General features: G+C 49.0%; 1 protein-coding gene across 3 annotated transcripts; it reads left to right on the top strand.

Annotated features, from left to right (window-relative positions):
* Positions 1-178: 178 nt before the first annotated feature.
* LOC120819202 (uncharacterized) lies at positions 179-14,859 on the top strand. 3 transcript variants are annotated; one of them, XM_078102663.1, is made up of 16 exons: positions 179-542; positions 3,123-4,303; positions 4,527-4,682; positions 4,761-4,925; positions 5,006-5,070; positions 5,211-5,390; positions 8,458-8,548; positions 8,850-8,934; positions 9,238-9,330; positions 9,538-9,640; positions 9,787-9,858; positions 10,100-10,180; positions 10,254-10,379; positions 11,091-11,199; positions 11,663-11,702; positions 12,470-14,859. In XM_078102663.1, the coding sequence occupies exons 2-16, from the start codon at positions 3,166-3,168 to the stop codon at positions 12,513-12,515; spliced, it is 2,550 nt and encodes an 849-aa protein (XP_077958789.1). In that variant the 5' UTR covers positions 179-542; positions 3,123-3,165; the 3' UTR covers positions 12,516-14,859. The 3 variants fall into 3 exon arrangements, with proteins under 3 accessions (XP_077958789.1, XP_077958790.1, XP_077958788.1); XM_078102664.1 differs by lacking the exon at positions 11,663-11,702; XM_078102662.1 differs by lacking the exons at positions 11,091-11,199; positions 11,663-11,702.
* Positions 14,860-20,532: the final 5,673 nt, after the last annotated feature.

The raw sequence follows: 20,532 nt of genomic DNA, 5'->3' as shown, positions 1-20,532 counted from the left end.
TGTGTATTTAGTGTCGAGTCGGACTCTCCATATAGTATTCCATGTCTGTAGTACTGTTACTACCGCAGTATTGGATCTGAATACTTATTTCCTAGAGCATTGTTGTGAAAACAGTGTTCGTTAAACGCCGTCCGGCGAGTAAAAGGTGTGTTTACTGTGGACTGATGACGTCAGTGTCAGCTGTTCCGCGGGAAGCTGTGCGCGTGCGCGTGCGGATGATTCAGCAGCTCGTCCTCGGCTCGGACGGACCTCAGCAGGACAACCGAGCGGCTCTTATTGTGACATCGCTTCACCTGCCGAGAGCCGGCGCAGCCCGTGCAGGTGACGCGCAGAGCCGGGAGACCCCGTAGCGTTCCGCGGTGACCGGCCGGAGAGCAGCAGGCGGAACCCCGCAGCGAGACGCGACGTCCCCTCCGGATTCTCTCCGCTTCTACGGTCCCGGTCCTCCCGGGCCTCCCGGACGTCCAGCTGGGATCCTGTAACCGGACCTGGCGACGCGTTTCCGCGATTCTACGCCGGCCGATGCTCCGTTTTCCTGGCAGGTGAGTCGGTCTCCGCCACCGGAAATCCTCCCTCAACCGGGACGCGTCGCCGTGAACGAACACGCACGTAACGTGACTCGCGTTGGTGGACCGGGAGGAACCGGGAGGAACCGGGAGGAGCTGTTTGTCGCTGTGGGTTCTGAGCCGCCTCCATCGCACCGCGTGTACCGGTTTAAAACCTGATACAAATGTAACGTTGGCTAAATAATTGCGGCTCGTCAACAAACCGGATAGTTTGATTTGATGTTGTACTCGGAGGCATGAATGAGTCATCAAAGTCAACATTAAGGTGACAAACGTCACCGGTCATCATTGTTTTGCTGGTGAAAACGAGACATTTGAATGAGACATTGTGACATTTTTAAAGAACATTTCATCTTCATGCAGGAAACTCCAATGACTGTGGACTCGGTGCATTGCTCACATGATAAACTGTGACGGATTTATCACTTATTTGAATAAATCAAATCAACATAGGATGGATTCCTCCACTAGCTGGTGGTGGATCACATCCAGTGTTTTGAGCTGAAGATGAATTTGATCTATTTAACCGTCAGATGTTGGTTCATTGAGACCGGACGAGACGCTAAGAGGAGACACCCTTCAGTACCACTGGGTTCATCCCCTGGTTCTGTTGTGGGGGGCCGCATGCCTCGGGGTCTCCTTTGGTTCTGTCTGCTCTGCATGGAGAGAACGCTGATGTTCTCTACTGGTTTGTTCTGCTGGCCGTTCGGTCCTTTGCACCAATTTCTCGATTGTGTCTTTCTGACTTTAGACGCTTCGTCTTCTCCGGCGCTTAATTCACCTTAACCAGAGAGAACTTTCTTTAAACCAGCGCTTGATTCCCTAAAATGGTGACATGACTGTCTCTTCCCTGTCCTCTGTCTTCTCAGTACCCTCTTCTTGTCCTCTTTGTATCCTGTCTGTCTCCCATGTCTCTATCTCCTGTCCTCACATTGTCTTCAGGCTTCCTTGGTGTCTTTGTCAGTAATGAGCTTTAAAGCCGAGTCATCGGTTAGCTCGCCTGCTAACTTCCTGTTGTTCTAAATCAACGTCCTGACTTCAACATGTCCTCCATTTCCTTCTGTCTTTGTCTCCAACGTTTTGACTCCTTGACAGACAAAAGTATTATTAATAATAATAATAATAATAATTTCATCAATCCATCCAGTCCACTTATTTCTTCCTTTGCCTCCGTTTGTTGTGCAGGAAGTGTTTGTGTATCTGCAGAACTTCCTCTCTGATGAAATCTTCATCTTTCATTCTTTGAGTCCAGACGTTGTTTGATAAAGTCCTTCTGAATGTTTGTTAAAGGGACCGCGTGTGACAACAGGAAGTGGCAGCCCTCCACTTCCTGTGTGTGTGTTAAAGTGTTAAAATAAGTAAATATATTAGTGCAAATGTGTTTAAAAAAACCCAAATATGTCGGAGGGGATGTGCTTACAAGTCAAATCAAGTTGAAAAAATCCTTTTTAGGAAAGGGAGGAGGAAAGTAAGGACGCTAAGGAGAGAAGGAAAGGTAGTAGGATACAATACCGTCCTCTAGAGACCAGGAGGAAGAGTGATGAGGATGGATTGCAGGTGACATGACACCTCATGAAGACGCTGCCTACCCATAATCCCTTTCTGTCTGGAGGCCGCTGGCTCAGATTACACATTGAAGAGCAGCGGCTCTAATGTTTCATCCCACCAACAGGTGACCTTTGACACCACTATCTAATAATGAGAGTAATATCTGAGTCAGCAGACAGCGTGGCGTCAATAAACAATACGCCCTCCTTCCTGATGAGGCGCGTGGGGACAAACTACTAAAAGTCATGTATGTTCATGTAGATCTTTAGTATTTAGATCCAACACATCGGCAGATTAAAGACCACCAGTGGCAGGAAACATGTTCTGGTTAATTGTCTTTTGTTTTGAGGAAATGGAAACCTTCAGTCAACTGAGGATCAGGAGTTTGTGATTGACATGATGTTTCTATTGATCCTCATTGATCGATGAGGGAAGCGATCCTGTTGGGTCCAGGTGAGCGTGACCTCGTTCATCACACTTCATTCCTCCTGCGTGTGTCCTTGAACCACACACAGACACTGGAGGGAAACATGGCGCCACGTCTAATAATGCAGTTATCTATGCGTGAAGTCATGAGTCAGCAGTCTTCTACAATAAGCGCTCTATGGTTCATCTGACGTGGGTGAAGAGTTCATGCCGCCGGCTCTCGGTTATGGAAGTGTCTATATTCTGTTTCCAGAATTAAAGATGAAAATAACTTGTTTATCAGCTGATCAGCTTGTTGGTCTCGAGGTACGGTGGCCTCGGGCGGTCAAACGAGGAGCATCAGCCCCATGTGACCGTGATCATTAGGATTATTTGGTCTCATGAGAGAATTATTGTTTTTTAGATTGAACATGTAATAAAGAAAAGATGATAAACACACTTAGTACCACACGCTCATCGCTCAGCTTTCAGACCTGCATCACGCTGACCGATTGACTGTGGATTATTTCCTACCGTTTAGTGCTTAATGTCTTGGGTTGGATGGAATGCTGAAGGCCGATTGTGTCACGATGTGCTCTGCAGCTCCTGGTGAGCCGTGTCTCCATGGTGAAGTGGGCGGGGTCTGATGTCAGTCCGTCCTGCGGTCGCTCCCCCCGCCATGCCCACCGTGGTCTCTAGGCTGCCCAAGTTCGGCTCCAGGACCAAATCCGCCACCGCCCCCCCGACGGGTCCAGCCGCCAGCGACCGCCTCACCAACGGGTTCTACCACCACCCCGGCCCGGCGGGGGTGGGCTGCAGTCCGGCGGCCGCCCCGGTGCCCGCCAAACAGAATGGATTCATTCGGGTGCCGTCCTCGTTTTCCATGAAGTGGAGGAGGGAAAACGAGTGGACGGCGAAGGACGGAGGAGGCGGCGACGGGGAGAAGGAGCGGAGTCGAGGGAAAGGCGGGAACGTTGGGGAGAACCGGCACGGCAACGACGTCCCTCCAGCTCCGTCGCCGTCTTCTGGCCTTCCCATGACGTCCTCTTCATCGCCGCAGTCCAGCACCAGAACTCTTCCCGCCTCCAGAATCGGATCGCTCGGGTCCAAACCGAGCCAGACGGCGTTCAGGTTGAACAAACCCAGGGGCGGAGCCAAAGGCTCCCTGAGACCGCCTCAAGACGTCGCTCGTGGCAGCGGTTCTGGTCCCGGTTCTCGCTCTGGCTCCCCCCTCCAGAAGAAACCGCCGGCCGGCCGCTGTTACTCGAGCGACAGCCTCGGCTCGGCTCCGGCCCCCCGACTCTCAGAGAGCGACCGCCTCAGGTCACGCTCCCTGACGCAAGTCCGACAGCAACTGTCCAACAGCCTCACCCCTTCCTCCACCTCCTCCACCTCCTCCACCTCCTCCACCTCCCGCAATCCCACCCGCTCCTACTCCGGCAACAGGGCTGCTGGCCGAGGAACTTCCTCGACAAAACCCTCCGTCGCCGGACAGACTCCTGAGGGCGGAGCCAAAGGGGTCAAAGTTCAAAGTCTAGCCTCTTCAGGATCTAGCCTCTTCAGCATCCCATCCCTCCTGCCCCCCTGCGCCTTAAAAAAGCCCCTCCTCTCCGGCTACGGCCCCGCCTCCAAGCCCAGTGGCATCAGCTACAGGCTGTCGCGGGCGTCGCTCATCAAGCAGTCCCGCCCCCTCCGAGCCACATCCAATGAGCACGGAGATGAACAGGAAATGAACCATGGGCCGACGACTCGGAAGAACTCGGTGGAGACGTCTTCTAGTCCGGGTACGAGACCTCAAATACACGACACGCATATTCTCCTTTTCAATTCTTATCTCAAACATCATCAATAAAAAATAAAAAGCTGATGTATTTCATCTAATCTTCATTCCTCACAGCTCGTCTCTAATCTCAATCTCTTCTCATTTCTCATGTCGCGCCTCATTTTGTGTAATCTACTTAAATTTCAAGCGCGTCGTCCCGTTTCATGTCTGTCCTCTCTCCTCAGAGAGTTCCCCGGAGGCCCCAGAGAGAAAGGACCTGGCGTCCCAGGACGAGGTGTTGGTCAGGGGGGAGACGCTGGAGGACATGTCGCTGTCCTCCAGCTCGTCCTTGGACAGAAACGACACCAGCCAGGAGTACATGGACGACTTTGACAACCTCGGTAAGAAAAGACTTCTTTACCCAAATGTTTCACCCCCGAGGTTTGAACTGAACAAAGTCTCTTTCACGATGTCCACAGGGAACGGAGGGGCGGCCATACTGCTACTCTCCTCCAAAAACGACGAGGACGACTCCGGACTCGACCAATCGTGCGCCAGGTTTGACGAAGACGTGGCGGGTAGCGGCGCCGAGGCGGCGGGCCTCCGTTTCCTTGACGTTGGCGTGGACTGGTCCGGGCTGAGCGGTGGGTTCTTGCTTCAGCGGATGGTCGTGCGGGCGAGAGAAACCCCGCGTGAAGCAGGTCGTCTGTTTTTCTCGTTGCAGGCGAGCGAGCGGAGAACCGATCCAACCGCCTGAGAAGGTCCGTTCAACCGGACTACCACGAGCAGGTAACCATGGATGAAGACCCAACCCGCTCTGCCTAATCACTAGATGAAGACTGGATGACAGACAGAAGCAATGAATACGTCCATGGAAACGATCCCATACGTCTCCTTCTCCTCCGTCAACTCCTCCGTCTCCTCCGCAGGGCGGCTCGTCTCTGGACCTGTCCCCTTCGGACAGTTGTGGGTCGGGAGGAACCTACTTGTGGGACGAGGAGGGTCTAGAGCCGCTGGGAGGGAGGGGCTCTGCTGCCACCACCGCCTCCATCCACACCTCCAACACCACCCACCACATCGGGAGCTTCGACTCCGACCTCAACAGCATTGTAAGGCCTGTGTGTTTGTGTGTTTAGTGGGAGCAGTGTATTGTGTGTTTAAGGAGTGAAGACAGTGTCTTCTTAATATTCTTCGAAGACGAGTCTGAATGTCACTTCTTAAACCTCCACAAACGTCTCGTTTCACACCGAAGGACCCAGAAGTCTCAATTGTCCTCCAACGCTCCATTTACAAAGTAGTGATCCTCGTAGTACAAGTGTCTCTTTGAGGTCTTAAATGTTTCTTTGAGGTCTTAAATGTTTCTTTGAGGTCTTAAATGTCTCCTTGTGGCCGTTACGTGTCTCCTTGTGGCCGTTAAGTGTCTCCTTGTGGTCGTTACGTGTCACCTTGTGGTCGTTACGTGTCACCTTGTGGTCGTTACGTGTCTCCTTGTGGTCGTTACGTGTCTCCTTGTGGTCGTTACGTGTCTCCTTGTGGTCGTTAAGTTTCTCCTTGTGGTCGTTACGTGTCTCCTTGTGGTCGTTACGTGTCTCCTTGTGGTCGTTACGTGTCTCCTTGTGGTCGTTACGTGTCTCCTTGTGGTCGTTAAGTTTCTCCTTGTGGTCGTTACGTGTCTCCTTGTGGTCGTTACGTGTCTCCTTGTGGTCGTTACGTGTCTCCTTGTGGTCGTTACGTGTCTCCTTGTGGTCGTTACGTGTCTCCTTGTGGTCGTTACGTGTCTCCTTGTGGTCGTTACGTGTCTCCTTGTGGTCGTTACGTGTCTCCTTGTGGTCGTTACGTGTCTCCTTGTGGTCGTTACGTGTCTCCTTGTGGTCGTTAAGTTTCTCCTTGTGGTCGTTACGTGTCTCCTTGTGGCTGTTACGTGTCTCCTTGTGGTCGTTACGTGTTTCCTTGTGGCCGTTATGTGTCTCCTTGTGGTCGTTAAGTTTCTCCTTGTGGTCGTTACGTGTCTCCTTGTGGCCGTTACGTGTCTCCTTGTGGTCGTTACGTGTCTCCTTGTGGCTGTTACGTGTCTCCTTGTGGTCGTTACGTGTCTCCTTGTGGCCGTTATGTGTCTCCTTGTGGTCGTTAAGTTTCTCCTTGTGGTCGTTAAGTTTCTCCTTGTGGCCGTTACGTGTCTCCTTGTGGTCGTTACGTGTCTCCTTGTGGCTGTTACGTGTCTCCTTGTGGTCGTTACGTGTCTCCTTGTGGCCGTTATGTGTCTCCTTGTGGTCGTTAAGTTTCTCCTTGTGGTCGTTAAGTTTCTCCTTGTGGTCGTTACGTGTCTCCTTGTGGCCGTTATGTGTCTCCTTGTGGTCGTTAAGTTTCTCCTTGTGGTCGTTAAGTTTCTCCTTGTGGTCGTTACGTGTCTCCTTGTGGTCGTTACGTGTCTCCTTGTGGTCGTTACGTGTCTCCTTGTGGCCGTTACGTGTCTCCTTGTGGCCGTTACGTGTCTCCTTGTGGCCGTTACGTGTCTCCTTGTGGTCGTCTTTGTGGTACTTAATTAGTTCCTTATTGAGTGTACTTGTGATCCATGTCTTGTATTATTAACAAGAATAAAATATGTGAAGCCAGAAGATGAACTAAGTGTTCCTGAGATGAAGCCTTTTCACAGATGTAGAACAACATTTAAAATGAAGCTAAGTGCTTCACCTCATTAGAACCTGAATCCTCTGCTTCCCTCTGCTGTCGAGTGTCTGAACTACATCAGAAGTCTTTTCATTGAATTTACATATTAAGGTTGTGATGCAATAGTTGAGGACAAACAAAATATAACAGGATATTTATTCATATTGTGTTGTCTTAACATAATTCATTTTAAAAGAGGAAAAATGGGATCACGGATTTAACAATTGCCGTGACTGTGCCTATAAAAGCATCTTGTTTTTTTTAAATTAAGATTAAGATGATAAGGTCCTGTGCGAATCAGTGAAGCACAATTCCCATGAGCCTCCTTGTCTAAGCCTAAGGTCGTCCAAACTCGTTTTTTTCTGTCCCCATCGAGAGCAGAACATCCCCTTCAACGTCTGTAGGTAACAACACACCAGCTTCAGATAAGAACCTCAGAACAAGCCCTAAGCGAGTTGACCCAGTAAACAAAACCGGGATCATCGTGGCGCAGGGGTAGAGAGGACGCATTAGAAGTAAAACGAAGAGAGGCGCGACACACAACAGAGAACTGTGGATTCCTCCATCGGTCGAACAGAGGGGGGTGAGTGGCAAACGGACCACTTTATGCACCGCTATGCTAAGCTAGCTACTAGGCTACTTCCATCTCAACATCTAATCTAATGTTACCCTGCGCGGCACACAGTCTGCAGAGGACACCACTGTGTCCCTCTGAAAACTCGCTGCTAAATGTGGGGAGACATCAAATGATGGACCGTTGAGAGGAAAAGTGCAAAGTGCACGAGGAGCGTAGGAAGAGTCGCTAGTTCATGTTCCAGTCGTGGAATTCTGCCTCCCAGATGATCATGTTTGTATTTTGGTTCGTTGTGTAGTGACAGTGTCTAAAATACACGTTTTATAAGTGATTACTCGTTACTTATAAGATTATATACTTAGAAGAAACAAATCGTGATTAATCAAAGGTTTGCTGCATTTCAAAATGTGATTAATTAGTTAATTCTTTTTAATCTATTCACAGTTCTTATTGTTCTTTGCATGGCCAACGAGGACTAAGCATACACGCAACCACACATTCATTGTGCATTCAGGCTCTTAAAATGTAAGAATGAAATGAGAATCAAACCGCTTCCTCCACCGTGCAAATAGAGCCGGACGCGAGAACGCCATCGATCCGCAGACCTTCTCCACACAAAGGTGGAGGTCTCTTCGCCTGTTATCGACGTCCTTCTGCAGCTTCACAAAAGAGGAGGAAGAACTTGGTTTTGATTTTTGTTCCTTTTGTGAGTTTGTTCAGGGATTCGTTTTTTTTTTCTGTGTCATCTTGTAAAAAAAAATTGAACTCAAATTGCATTTAACATTGATATTTTTCCTCTTATATATTTTCTTTAACGTCCCAAAACACAGCGTCTTCCGGCTTCAGCGGCAGGAAGCAAAGCCCTCAGGACGTTCCTGTGAGCGTGTGAAGCTGAGCGGACCTGGTAGCATTAAGCTTATATCTGTGTCTCTCAGGACGTCCTGAACCACCTGGACTCATGTGACCTAGAGGATGATGACCTCATGCTGGATGAAGACCTCCCAGAAGACGCCTCGCTGCACAGCGGTGTGTTTGTACAGTCAACGGTTGGAGATCCCGCCAAAAGACATTCATTCAAACCAGGCAAAAGTTGTTAGCCATAAAAATACACAACACTTTCGGTAATAACGACATGATAAATGTCCATCACAAAGTAACATTTTAGACTTTGTATTTTGGTGTTTCACAGACACCTTCGTGATCTACAAACGTGTCCCTTTAGGAGCTAAACAGTTTAGATCACGTTAGCTTACAGGTAACTGAAAAGGTTCAGTAAGTGTTGGTTATGCTAATCATGCTAACTAACCCTTGTGGCGTGAACCTGCAGATGGAGCGGGTGTCGCCCACATGGCTCAGTGGAGGATGAGGCAGCTCTGCTGGGGGACGCAGGACGTCCACAACGACAACGAAAGGTCAGTGCTGAGGCAGGAAAACACCACCACCGATGAGCAGCGCTGCATTTTGGTATTTCACAGGCAGAATGTTCAGGAGACTTAAGACGCTCCCTTTTTTCCACCAAGTCCTTTTGCTCAATAAAATGCTTCAAGAAAGTTACAAGATTTCCTTGTGAAATATTTTTCACTGGGACTAAAGACGCTGATGCAGCTGTATGATCAATATGTCTATTATGTTGAATCTTAACGAGATGAACGTATCTACATCTGTGAGGAATACAATATGTGTAGCAGCTTACCCATAATGCATCATGTTCTCAGTGACTTCCACTGCTCCAAGCTTACTGATTCTGGGAAAATGAGGACCGACGCGACTGGAGACGGCAACCTCATCCTGGACCTTTGTCTCCAAAGGTGACAACAAAAGACACGTCCTCAGTTATTATCTTCAGTAACCAATAATGATCCCTCAGCATTCAGCAGACAGACCTTCCCATGACAGAGATCATCCTTCGGTTTGGGTTACTTGACGCCGGTATTCCCTGTATCACGCCAGTCCCTGAACGCAGCACGCCCAGATGCATTCACCTGGCTCACTGTCTCTGTCCTCCACCCCCTCAGGTCTCCTGGTTCTCCTGGTCTGGGTGTGGATGTGGAGGAGCTGGCTGAGGACTGCTCTGCAGTCAGGTCCCAGCTGGAGCACCTGCAGAGGCTGCTGCTTCAGGTGAGGGGGAGGAGCCGTGAGGAAGGGTTTTAGCTCCTCCCAGTTCTTTCATGTCCTTAAAGGTGTCTCCACCTTCTGGGGGAGGAGCTTCTGGTGTTCTGGTGGAATAGATTAACCTGTGCCGTGTCCTGCTGCGTGTGTTGCAGGAGGAGGACGTGGACGAGGACACTCTGACCACGGACACGCTGAGCCCAGAGACCAGCGACGCTCTCACGCAGGTTTGAATCCCTCAACCTTTATTCACACAGCCGAGGTTGACAAACAGCGTCAATTTGAAGCGGCATGATGCTGCATTCAGGCTCCGCCCACAGTCCCGTTTCCTGTGGTGGTTGTCTTAAAACGAGGTAGAACAGGAAGATGGACTGATGCTCGTTATGAAGCCTGACTCATGTCGGCGTGTGATGTCATTCTGGGCAAGATTCTGAAGCCGCGAGTGTGTGTGTGTGTGTGTGTGTGTAGGATCTCCTGGAGGAGGTGCAGCAGCTCAGAGAGGAGCTGAGGTGTCGAGATCGAACCATCGCCCACCTCACCATGCAGCTGGTATGTGTCTCCTTTGTCTTCTTCGTCTTCATGGCGCTGATGTTTACGAGTGTCCCTGTCTCCCTGTGAGCAGGCTGTTCCCACGGCAACTACTGGGTGTCGTTGCCAGGAGACGACGGGACGGAAGGACCGACACACACAGACGAGTGTGGAGGAGAGAGACAGCGTGGAGACGCAGACACCGTGGAGGGGGACGACTGTGAGAGACATTCCATCACACGTCATTTAGCATTTGATCCAAAGCGACGAATAAGTGCATTTCAACCATAAGGAGACAAACTCCGAAGAACACACACACACACACACACACACACACACACACACACACACTGTACAGGAGCCATACATTCTGATTATAATTTAATCTTATATTGTCTTTCTTTTACTTCTGGAAACACAAGAGGACAAAATAAAAAGCATAATATTTTATTCGGCTTTATTTCAGTTTGATAACTTTCTTCTCAAGAAGTCGTTATGTCGATAGAGCGGCGGCTCCGCTCGTGTTCCCTGCTGGGGATTCTGGGTAATGTAGTTTATGTAGAGCAGCTTGCGCTTGAGGAGGTTTCTGCTGCTCTGAACTATTAGGAGGAGAAGAAAAACATCAGGATAGAGACGCCTCTGCGTCCTCCTGGTGCGATGACCCGTCTCTTTGTCTCCTCCTCCTCCCCTGTCTCCTCCTCTCTGTCCTCCTGGTGTGATGACCCGTCTCTTTGTCTCCTCCTCCTCCCCTGTCTCCTCCTCTCTGTCCTCCTGGTGTGATGACCCGTCTCTTTGTCTCCTCCCCTGTCTCCTCCTCTCTGTCCTCCTGGTGTGATGACCTGTCTCTTTGTCTCCTCCTCTGTCTCCTCCTCTCTCTGTCCTCCTGGTGTGATGACCCGTCTCTTTGTCTCCTCCTCTCGGCCATCCTCAGGCTCCTCCTCCTCCTGCTCCCTTCCTGTCTCCTCCTTGGCAGTATCAGCGCTCCAGACCTTACAGAGTGAGGCCGAAGCCCAGCATCCCCCCCCACCTCGCTAGAAAAAGTGAGTCTTATTGTAACCCTGAATAGTCCCTGAGGTCAGAGGTCAGACGAGACGACGCAAATTTCACCCTAGAATTATGTTGGGTGTTTTTATTTTATTATTTATGAGGACGAACTTTAGTGGAGTTCGACTCAAATCTGCTCCTCATTATGACACGTGGGCCTTAAATATTATTTTATAATATATATTTATATAATATCCATACTTCCTCTTTACGACATGTGGGCCTTAAATATTATTTTATTATATATATATATATATATATATATATATATATATTTATATAATATCCATACTTCCTCATTATGACACGTGGGCCTTAAATATAGTGTATAATATTTAGTATTACATATTCCTTCTTCCTGGCCTCCATTCTGTTTGGAACAGTTGATGAATCTGAGTTTGTTTCCCTTGTTTCCTCTAACCTTCCTCTAACCTTCCTCTTCCTCTTCCTCTCGTCCAGGAGTGGAAAACTTAGTGCTTTACTTCCGTGACACAGCGTGGTACGGTATTAAATCCATACTTGATGTTGTGTTCTGAGTGTGGTTGTGTAAAGTACTTCATCAGTTATTGTGCAAACACCATCAATCAGAGGAACACGGCTGCGTTCTCCTTAAATTCACACCTCGTTGTCCACGTCTCTGATTTATTTACCAGACAAAAGAGCAGCTTCTCCTGCTCTGATGGAGCGCCGGGGGCCCGCCCCAGTGCATGCTGGTCCTCTACCTACTCGTACCATAGAATAAGTCATTAACAAACCAACAAACAACTGCAAACTAAAATAAACCAATGACCAATGTTCTGAAACATGTCGAGATTCAAGGCAGCAGTGAACACACACACACACACACACACACACACACACACACACAGTGCAGGACTCAAGAAATGTTCTAAAATATTTTAATCTCTTATCCAAAATCACTTATTTTTTCCCTTCAATTGGATAATTTTTTCTCCAATTTCTTTTGAAAGGTTTTGGAAATAGAATGAGGACATTCGTGGAAGTCAGGACTTTATTTACACGTTTACTCCTGTTTCTGGAATGTATCAAATATAAGTAAATCGTGGTACCTCAGAACTTCAGAAGCATGATCATTCATGTCAATTATCGGTTATTAAAATGTCCAACCAACTCAATTCTTATTGAACATTTAAGGAATAAAGATATTTCTATACTTTTTACTGTTTAAATCATCCTCATCAGATTGAATATATTCAGATTATTGTTCTCGTAAAATGTTTCAATAGTCTTTTCTTTTGTTTTCAGCCACTTGTACTTCACCCCCCCAGACGGGACGAGCAGGAACCAGTGACGCTCCAAGCTCCGCCTCTAGCTGACCCCTGCTCCGCCTCCACCCGCCCCCAGATCCCCGCCCTCGTGCCCAAGGAAGGGAAGGGAGCAAGGAAGGAGGAAGCAGGGAGAAAAAGAGTCAACGTCAGATCCCTGCGCCCCCCCCAGCCCTCCAAATTAAACCTTTTCCCGCCTACAACCTCCAGACCGACCTCCGGGACGTCCCGTGACCCCGCGGGCGACCAGGTCAAGGTGGGAATGGGGGCCGCCCATTCAGGCTTGCCCCGCCTCCCCAAACCCAAGAGCCACTCTTTGATAACTTCCTGTCTCCCTAAAGTCGGAGATATTTAAACTTATTTATTGTTAATGTTTTGGCACTGAGAATAAAGGTTCACACACGTTATTTTACACCCCCTACAAAAAGGTAACGTCGTCTGACTTCCTGTTTGTCTGACTTCCTGACTAAATGACTTCCTGTTTGTCTGACTTCCTGACTAAATGGCTTCCTGTTTGTCTCATTTCCAGACTTCCTGTCCCTTCTGCAACTACGTCAAATCAACTTATTATATTATCGTGATGCTTGCATATTGATCCAACATGGTTCAGTAGTATAGGACAACGTAGCATACCTGGTACTTTCACCTTTTGTTAGTTTGTGTACTTCTACTCGTAGTGTTTTCGGACTGTTCGGAAACCGTTTGCTGACTCCGGGTCAGTTAGCGTCAAACCTCAGAGTAGGAAGAGTTTGGTTTAGTGTCTTAACTCTGCGGTAAAACTCCCTCGTGTTCATACCGGCGATCTTCTGTCAGGAGGAAATATGCAATGAAAATATGCAACGTACTCCGGTCTGCCTGCGTGCCCTGGAGCAAGGCAGCAGCTAGGCTCTGTGGCTCTGCAGAAAATCCCCAAAAGAATTCCTGCTGTAATTACAAATTAGAAATACTATTATTATTGTTGTAACTTTGTTGCAAATAACAGCTGGAGGAAAAAATGTCAATTTAACACTCAATTGATCTTTGAGTCATTTTCTCTTTGAAACGAAGAAGAAACTGAAACTATTCAAAGGTTTTGGTTGTTGAACCGATATTATATCCTGTGTCCTCTATTTGATAAAAACTGATATGAGACTATTATTGTTTACTACTCGACCCCCGACTCTGCTTTTAAGTTTTATAGACATTTTCATTTGTTATTGAATTTGTCTGTTTCTTTAACTTTGAAAGGATCTGGTGTGTGAATCCTTAAGTTCACTAAACACAAGGTAGAAGACTGAACATTTCCTGTTTTTGTCACATTCATTCACCCACTAATTAATTAAATTATGGTTTTAATCCCTCACCACACTACTTTCTGGAGATTTTTCACAATAAAAGCCTTTCAAAGCAAGGAGAGCTTATTGAGGCTTTTATTGTCAAACCCTACATTCAGGCAGGAAGTGTGAGTGTCACAGAAGCATAAATGAAAAAAAGCAAAAATAAATACAGTGGTTATGAATTTGCAGAGCTGTATAAATCAAACATTCTCAGTGGAGAATTTTTACAGTAAGTATCCCAATAATATTTCACTATCTAATCTCCTCAGCTACACCTGGAATAATCCGAATAATGCACTCGTGTATCTACGGTATCATTCTACAGTATATCCACTCCGCTGTGTCCTGTAATTGTGTTGTTTTGAGGATATTCTTTTATTTTGAAAACTTGAAGGTATACAGGTATTTTATATTAACAAAAACCCTGCTGTTTTTTTCTGTGCAATAATTCTGGATATGTTTTAACTCTTATTTAAGTGCTAAACTGTACAAAGTCTTACTCACTGTAATTATTATTATTAATATGACTTAACTGACATGTGACCTTGAAAAAGTTTCTCATTCTGAAAATTGCACTTTAAACAACCGTAAGGAGACAACGTGACGTCTCGTTCTAAAGAAAAAGTTTGATTTTCTGTGTTTTTGTGTTTAATATTCATGAGATTTATTCTGTCTTTCTTTGCTCAAACTGCTGCATTTATGTCACATCAGGGAAACTAAAACTGCTTTTACTTTCAGGAGGTTTGAGGAGTTCAGATGAATTTCCTGTAATGAAGTTTTAGTTTAAATAAATGAAAAGAAGAGTTCTGAACAACCGTCTCTCATGTGACCTAAATGCAGCTTCCTTCCACTGATCGCATCCGCCTCAAACCCGTGACATCACTTCCTGTTCTGGTGTCCGGGGGCAGGTAGTGTAGCTCCGCTGTGATTGGCCGACACGGCTCCCTGCTGCTCTGGCTCGTATTTATTGCCCTCGTCTGTCATTGGCTGAGACCCTCTGTGATGCTGCTGAGAAGCAGAATGCTTGAAAATAAAAGTAATCTACAGACTGAAAGGTGTGACATCTGATTAATGTTTGATTAAGGTAAAAACGGTTTTAACATTTTTGGGACGTTCACGAGATAACCTCTCTGGGAACCGTCACCTTATCGTGGTGGAGAGGTTTGTGTGTCCCTATGAACCTGAGGGCTGTGTTGTCGGGAGCCTTGTGCTCCTGGTAGGGTTACCCTTGGCAAAGTGGTCTCAGGCGAGGGGCCAGACTAAGAATGGTTCAAGATCCCCATGAAAAAACGGAAGAGGGAAGGAGTTACCCGGCCCGGAGGAAGCCCGGGGCCCCCATTTGGAGCCAGGCCCAGATGGAGGGCCCGACAGCGAGCGTCTGGTGGCCGGGTTTACCGCGGAGCCCGGCCGGGCACAGCCCGAAGGAGTGACGCGGCAGCCCAACACTCTACTCCCCATGGGCTCACCACCTGTGGGGGAAACCGATGGGGTCGGGTGCGCTGCTACAAGGGTGGCAGTGACAGTGGGGGGTCTAGACGGAACAGACCTGGGCGGCAGATGCTGGCTCTGGGGACGTGGAACGTAACCTCTCTGGGGGGGAAGGAGCCGGAGCTTGTGCGGGAGGTGGAGCGTTATCAGTTGGATCTGGTGGGGCTTACCTCTACGCACAGCCTCGGCTCTGGAACCAAACTCCTGGATAGGGGGTGGACTCTATTCTACTCCGGAGTGGCCCATGGTGTGAGGCGCCAGGCGGGTGTGGGGATACTCATAAGTCCCCGGCTGAGTGCTGCTACATTGGAGTTTACCCCAGTGGACAAAAGGGTCGCCTCCCTACGCCTTCGGGTGGTGGGGGGGAAAACTCTGACTGTTGTCTGTGCATATGCACCAAACAGCAGCTCAGAGTATTCGGCCTTTTTGGAGACCCTGAATGGAGTCCTGCATGGGGCTCCTGTAGGGGACTCCATAGTCCTACTGGGAGACTTCAATGCGCACGTGGGCGACGATGGAGATAACTGGAGAGGCGTGATTGGGAGGAATGGCCTCCCTGATCTGAACCCGAGCGGGTGTTTGTTACTGGACTTCTGTGCTAGCCACGGATTGTCCATAACAAACACCATGTTCGAACATAAGGATGTTCATAAGTGTACGTGGTACCAGAGCACCCTAGGCCAAAGATCAATGATCGATTTTGTAATCGTATCGTCTGATCTGAGGCCGCATGTTCTGGACACTCGGGTAAAGAGAGGGGCAGAGCTGTCAACTGATCACCATCTGGTTGTGAGCTGGGTCAGAGGATGGGGGAAGACTCGGGACAGACCCGGTAAACCCAAGCGTGTAGTGAGGGTGAACTGGGAACGTCTGGAGGAGGCCCCGGTCCAAAAGATTTTCAACTCACACCTCCGGCGGAGCTTCTCTCACATTCCTGTGGAGGTAGGGGACATTGAACCAGAGTGGTCTATGTTCAAAACCTCCATTGCTGAAGCCGCGGCGGTGAGTTGTGGCCTCAAGGTCTTAGGTGCATCAAGGGGCGGTAACCCTCGAACTCCGTGGTGGACACCGGTGGTCAGGGAAGCCGTCCGACTGAAGAAGGAGGCCTTCCGGGTTATGATATCCGGTGGGACTCCAGAGGCAGTTGCAGTGTACCGACAGGCTCGAAGGGCAGCAGCCTCTGCCGTGATGGAGGCAAAGCAGCGAGTATGGGAGGAGTTCGGGGTAACTATGGAGAAGGACTTTCGGTCGGCACCAAAGTGTTTTTGGAAGACCATCCGGCACCTCAGGAGGGGGAAACGGGGAACCATCCAAGCTGTGTACAGTAAGGATGGCACCATGTTGACCGCGACTGAGGAGGTTATCAGGCGGTGGAAGGAACACTTTGAGGAACTCCTGAATCCAACTACTACGCCCTCTGTGGTGGAGGCGGAGCTGGAGGCGGAGGAGGGATCATCGTCAATTAGCCTGGTGGAAGTCACTGAGGTAGTCAAACAACTCCGCAGTGGCAAAGCCCCGGGGATTGATGAGATCCGTCCAGAGATGCTAAAGGCAATGGGTGTTGGGGGGTTGTCTTGGATGACACGCCTCTTCAACATTGCGTGGAAGTCTGGGACAGTGCCAAAAGAGTGGCAGATCGGGGTGGTGGTACCCCTCTTTAAAAAGGGGGACCAGAGAGTGTGTGCCAATTACAGGGGTATCACACTACTCAGCCTCCCGGGTAAAGTCTACTCTAAGGTGCTGGAAAGGAGGGTTCGGCCGATAGTCGAACCAAGGATTGAAGAGGAACAATGCGGTTTTCGTCCTGGTCGTGGAACAACGGACCAGCTCTTCACTCTTTCCAGGATCATAGAGGGGGCTTGGGAGTATGCTCAACCAGTCTACATGTGTTTTGTGGACTTGGAGAAGGCGTATGACCGGGTCCCCCGAGAGATACTGTGGGAGGTGCTGCGGGAGTACGGGGTGAGGGGGTCCTTGCTTGGGGCCATCCAATCCTTGTACGCCCAAAGCGAGAGCTGTGTTCGGGTGCTCGGCAGTAAGTCGAAGGCGTTTCCGGTTGGGGTTGGCCTTCGCCAGGGCTGCGCCTTGTCACCAATCTTGTTTGTGGTCTTCATGGACAGGATATCGAGGCGTAGTCGGGGGGAGGAGGGTCTACAGTTCGGGGGGCTGCGGATCTCATCGCTGCTTTTTGCAGATGATGTGGTCCTGATGGCATCTTCCGTCTGTGACCTCCAACTCTCACTGGAGCGTTTCGCAGTCGAGTGTGAAGCGGTCGGGATGAGGATTAGCACCTCTAAATCTGAGGCCATGGTTCTCAGCAGGAAACCGATGGATTGCCTACTCCAGGTAGGGAATGTGTCTTTACCCCAAGTGAAGGAGTTCAAGTACCTTGGGGTCTTGTTCACGAGTGAGGGGAAGATGGAGTGTGAGTTTGGCCGGAGAATCGGAGCAGCGGGGGCGGTATTGCACTCGCTTTACCGCACCGTTGTGACGAAAAGAGAGCTGAGCCGGAAGGCAAAGCTCTCGATCTACCGGTCAATCTTCGTTCCTACCCTCACCTATGGTCATGAAGGATGGGTCATGACCGAAAGAACTAGGTCACGGGTACAAGCGGCCGAAATGGGTTTCCTCAGGAGAGTGGCTGGCGTCTCCCTTAGGGATAGGGTGAGAAGCTCAGCCATTCGCGAGGAGCTCGGAGTAGAGCCGCTGCTCCTTTGCGTCGAAAGGAGCCAGTTGAGGTGGTTTGGGCATCTGGTGAGGATGCCCCCTGGGCGCCTCCCTAGGGAGGTGTTTCAGGCACGGCCAGCTGGGAAGAGGCCCCGGGGAAGACCCAGGACTAGGTGGAGAGATTATATCTCTGCACTGGCCTGGGAACGCCTTGGGATCCCCCAGTCAGAGCTGGTAGATGTGGCCCGGGAAAGGGAAGTTTGGGGTCCCCTGCTGGAGCTGTTGCCCCCGCGACCCGACCCCGGATAAGCGGTTGAAGATGGATGGATGGATGGACGAGATAATAAAATAACAAACAAAAAGCCGAAGAAAGAAAGTTATTTTGTTAAGAGTGTTCAAATGCTTAGACAAGTTTATCGTTTGGTGTTTCGACAGGATGGGAAACTAACACTAAACTAATAAATGTTCTTTTTATGCATTTATTAATACATTTAAAACGTAAAATAACTTTCAATGTGTGTGGGTGTACAAAGTACGAGATGTACCTCTGAGATGTAGTACAGCAGGAAGTACCACAGTACAACAGGTGCTGTTGTTCGCTGGCTGTGATTGGCCTACTGATTGGCTGACTGTGATTGTTTGGCTGTGATTGGCTGACTGTGATTGGCTGACTGTGTTTGTCTGGCTGTGATTGGCTGACTGTGATTGGCTGTAATTGGCTGACTGTGATTGGCTGACTGTGTTTGTCTGGCTGTGATTGGCTGACTGTGATTGGCTGTAATTGGCTGACTGTGATTGGCTGACTGTGTTTGTCTGGCTGTGATTGGCTGACTGTGATTGGCTGACTGTGATTGTCTGGCTGTGATTGGCTGACTGTGATTGGCTGACTGTGATTGGCTGACTGTGATTGTCTGGCTGTGATTGGCTGACTGTGATTGGCTGACTGTGATTGGCTGGCTCGTTCATTTGTTGATTGATTTCTGGGCCAAAAGTTAAATATCTCATTGCTATCGTTCTTGATTGTGTGATGGACGGCAGCAGAAGAGAAGCCGTCATATCATCTGAGCGTCTGAGCAGCATGAAGCCCAAAACAAAGATGGCTGCTGCAAAAAAAGAAGAAATCAGCAGCAGAGCCTCTTAACTTTGTCGCTGTGATGAAGGAGGGATGGAGATTTCCTTCATGACCGACACAAACACACATTTACACTCAAACTTCCTCCACCACCTATCAGACGTTGATGAGGACAAGAAAAGAATCATGCAGAAAACCACAGGATGGAGATTAGCAGAACATGAATATGTCATTGAACCTCATTACACACATCGACACACACACACACACACACACACACACACACACACACACACACACATACACACACACACACACACATACACACACACACACACACACACACACACACATACACACACACACACACACACACACACACACACACACACATACACACACGCACACACACACACACACACAGGAAGGAAGGAGAACGGTCCAGAAGCACAATCCGCCTCGTCTAAAGATAAAAGACACAAAATCTCAGCTGTGTTTAGTCTTTGTCAACAACCTCTGGTTCCTCAAAGTGAAGACAAAGCTGCATTCTCTGTAGTGACCAGCAGGGGGCGACTCCTCTGCTCCCATAGACGTCTATGAGGAAATGACTCTACTTCTCTGTAGTGACCAGCAGGGGGCGACTCCTCTGCTCCCATAGACGTCTATGAGGAAATGACTCTACTTCTCTGTAGTGACCAGCAGGGGGCGACTCCTCTGCTCCCATAGACGTCTATGAGGAAATGACTCTACTTCTCTGTAGTGACCAGCAGGGGGCGACTCCTCTGCTCCCATAGACGTCTATGAGGAAATGACTCTACTTCTCTGTAGTGACCAGCAGGGGGCGACTCCTCTGCTCACATAGACGTCTATGAGGAAATGACTCTACTTCTCTGTAGTGACCAGCAGGGGGCGACTCCTCTGCTCCCATAGACGTCTATGAGGAAATGACTCTACTTCTCTGTAGTGACCAGCAGGGGGCGACTCCTCTGCTCCCATAGACGTCTATGAGGAAATGACTCTACTTCTCTGTAGTGACCAGCAGGGGGCGACTCCTCTGCTCCCATAGACGTCTATGAGGAAATGACTCTACTTCTCTGTAGTGACCAGCAGGGGGCGACTCCTCTGCTCCCATAGACGTCTATGAGGAAATGACTCTACTTCTCTGTAGTGACCAGCAGGGGGCGACTCCTCTGCTCCCATAGACGTCTATGAGGAAATGACTCTACTTCTCTCCTGATTTATTCCCTCAGTAAACGTTGTAAACAGGAGTTCATGGTCTCAGTCTCTAGTTTCAAGTCTTCTTCAACACAACATGATGTTCATTTAGTGAATTATGGTCCATATAGAACAGGGGTGTCAACTCAAAGATGAGTTTGACATATGTGATTTGGAATCGAACAGACCATGAAGGAGGAGACGCTTGAGTCCGGTCTGCTCCCACCTCTTGGTACAATCAATGGTTCCACACTTTATATTCGGAATAAAAGGTCGATACCTATG

This window comes from Gasterosteus aculeatus, chromosome 5, assembly GCF_964276395.1.
Source record: "Gasterosteus aculeatus chromosome 5, fGasAcu3.hap1.1, whole genome shotgun sequence".
NCBI lineage: Eukaryota > Metazoa > Chordata > Actinopteri > Perciformes > Gasterosteidae > Gasterosteus > Gasterosteus aculeatus.
The sequence above is the reverse complement of the archived record's forward strand: the minus strand, read 5'-3'. Positions and strand labels throughout refer to the sequence as shown.

Excerpts from the sequence above, each read along its gene's own strand:
- LOC120819202 (XM_078102662.1), top strand. The coding sequence starts at position 3,166 with ATGTCAGTCCGTCCTGCGGTCGCTCCCCCCGCCATGCCCACCGTGGTC. Across the intron at positions 5,391-8,457 it reads ACTCCGACCTCAACAGCATT|GACGTCCTGAACCACCTGGA; the intron begins GTAAGGCCTGTG and ends TGTGTCTCTCAG. Across the intron at positions 9,859-10,099 it reads CCAGCGACGCTCTCACGCAG|GATCTCCTGGAGGAGGTGCA; the intron begins GTTTGAATCCCT and ends GTGTGTGTGTAG.